Source organism: Gadus morhua, chromosome 8 (genome assembly GCF_902167405.1).
Source record: "Gadus morhua chromosome 8, gadMor3.0, whole genome shotgun sequence".
In the NCBI taxonomy this organism is placed as follows: Eukaryota; Metazoa; Chordata; class Actinopteri; order Gadiformes; family Gadidae; genus Gadus; species Gadus morhua.
Genome location: NC_044055.1, coordinates 26,473,088 through 26,474,839, shown reverse-complemented (window position 1 = coordinate 26,474,839; position 1,752 = coordinate 26,473,088). Strand labels below are relative to the sequence as shown.

At 44.2% G+C, this 1,752-nt stretch overlaps 1 protein-coding gene across 1 annotated transcript; it reads left to right on the top strand.

The window, feature by feature from the left end:
* Positions 1-436: 436 nt before the first annotated feature.
* On the top strand, positions 437-1,752 carry LOC115548969 (uncharacterized). Its single transcript, XM_030363928.1, has 3 exons — positions 437-594; positions 765-1,421; positions 1,522-1,752. Exons 2-3 carry the CDS (start codon positions 939-941, stop codon positions 1,750-1,752), a joined length of 714 nt encoding a protein of 237 aa, XP_030219788.1. The 5' UTR covers positions 437-594; positions 765-938.

Genomic DNA, 1,752 nt, shown 5'->3' with positions numbered 1-1,752 from the left:
TTCCCCAGTCTCATACAAAGAGGGGAACATAGGACCCGGGGAACATAGGACCCGGGATCATAGATGCGCTCCCTCGGCTGCTACCCGGGTCTCTGTGTGCTTAGCTTAGCATACTGTCGATTTCGCTATGGACGCCCGTTGCCTTGCGCTAGGTATGTACTGTTGTGCCCACTGCACAACAAATTGCTGGCATGAGTTACCACTGAAATCAATGGGTCAGTGGGTGAGATCGGTCGTCAAGATGGTGGCGCAAAGCTACAGTGACGTCACGTGACCCAAACGAATAGCAGCTATCGGGGCAAATTGCTAAAATAGTTCAAAAACAAAGTAAAGCAGGAAAAAAGCCTTTTCAGTGAGTGATCTAATCTAAAATTATACTAGAAAGCAAATGCATATTGAGCAGTTTTATTCTTGTCCCTACATTAAATTTTTGTGTGTGTGGTACCAAAAACATGACAAACTAAATGCCTGTCATTACAGAACGCTGCTAGTGGTCATGGCGCATTGACTCTCTCTGCATCCTCCAACCCGCTGAAGACCTTCCCTTTGACATCCACACCAGTGAAAACCTTTCCCTCGGACCAAGGACTATCGGTAAGATTCTGAAAAGGCTACTTAACAAATGATCTAAATCAAATATTTTGCCACTATATTACTCACACAAGATAACACTTTCTAACTTTCAACTAATCATTCTAAAGGAATAATATTTATATAATTGGTCAGCTTTACAAATAAAAATAAACCTCTTCTTTGTTTTGCAGACATCGTGCCCCGACACACCTGGGACCCTTGATTCAAGTTTTAGCACTGTGGGTGAAGCAGACGAAAACTATCAGCCAAACACAACTGTCACCCCCACGTCAACGTCTTCATCAGAAGATGAAGGCATCAATGACTGGCATGGAAAGAAGATCATTGTGAATGAGTCCTGCTTGATGTCACTTTTCAAATTTTGCCAGATGTGCGGCAAGCCTCTGTCATCAAAAACTGTCTTTGACTGTGGGGCGCAAAGGAAGGTGACGTGGACATGTCTTGCTGGACATTCCGGGACATGGACATCATCGCCTGAAGTGAGGGGAATGGCAGAGGTGAACCTCCTCGCAGCGGCAGCTGTTCAGTTCAGGGGTGGCACGTACACTGAACTGTCAGACTGGTGCAAGACCATGAATGTCCAAATGATCGCCAAGACTACATTTTATGAGATGCAGAAGGCTTACTTGCACCCTGCCATTGAAGACCTATATCAACAACAGAGAAAAGAAATCATGGCCAGAGTGTACCTAGAACAGGAGGATGGGAAGAAGCTACACTTGTCAGGGGATGGCCGGTGTGACACCCCAGGTTTCAGTGCCAAGTACTGCCATTACACCCTCATGTTGGACGACACCAAGGAGATTATTCACACAGAACTGCTGCAGGTAAATAAAAGATTAACACTGGAAAAAATAAAAATATGCTATTATTGCTGCTGTGAAAATTATTATTCAATTCAAGTAACTATTCAACTTTATTTTCTAGTCTACAGAAGCCGGCAGCTCTGTTGCCATGGAACCACTCGGTTTCAAAAGGGGCATGAAGGAGATCATGGGTGAAGGCTTAGATATTGAAGTGATGACCACGGACCGCTCAACATCGATACGTAAGATCATGAGGGAAGAATTCCCCAATGTTCAGCATGAGTTTGACATCTGGCATACAGCGAAAGGTATGTATTTTTTGCCTTCTCTGTACACACACAACGAAACATAA

Excerpts from the sequence above, each read along its gene's own strand:
- LOC115548969 (XM_030363928.1), top strand. The coding sequence starts at position 939 with ATGTCACTTTTCAAATTTTGCCAGATGTGCGGCAAGCCTCTGTCATCA. Across the intron at positions 1,422-1,521 it reads TTCACACAGAACTGCTGCAG|TCTACAGAAGCCGGCAGCTC; the intron begins GTAAATAAAAGA and ends TTTATTTTCTAG.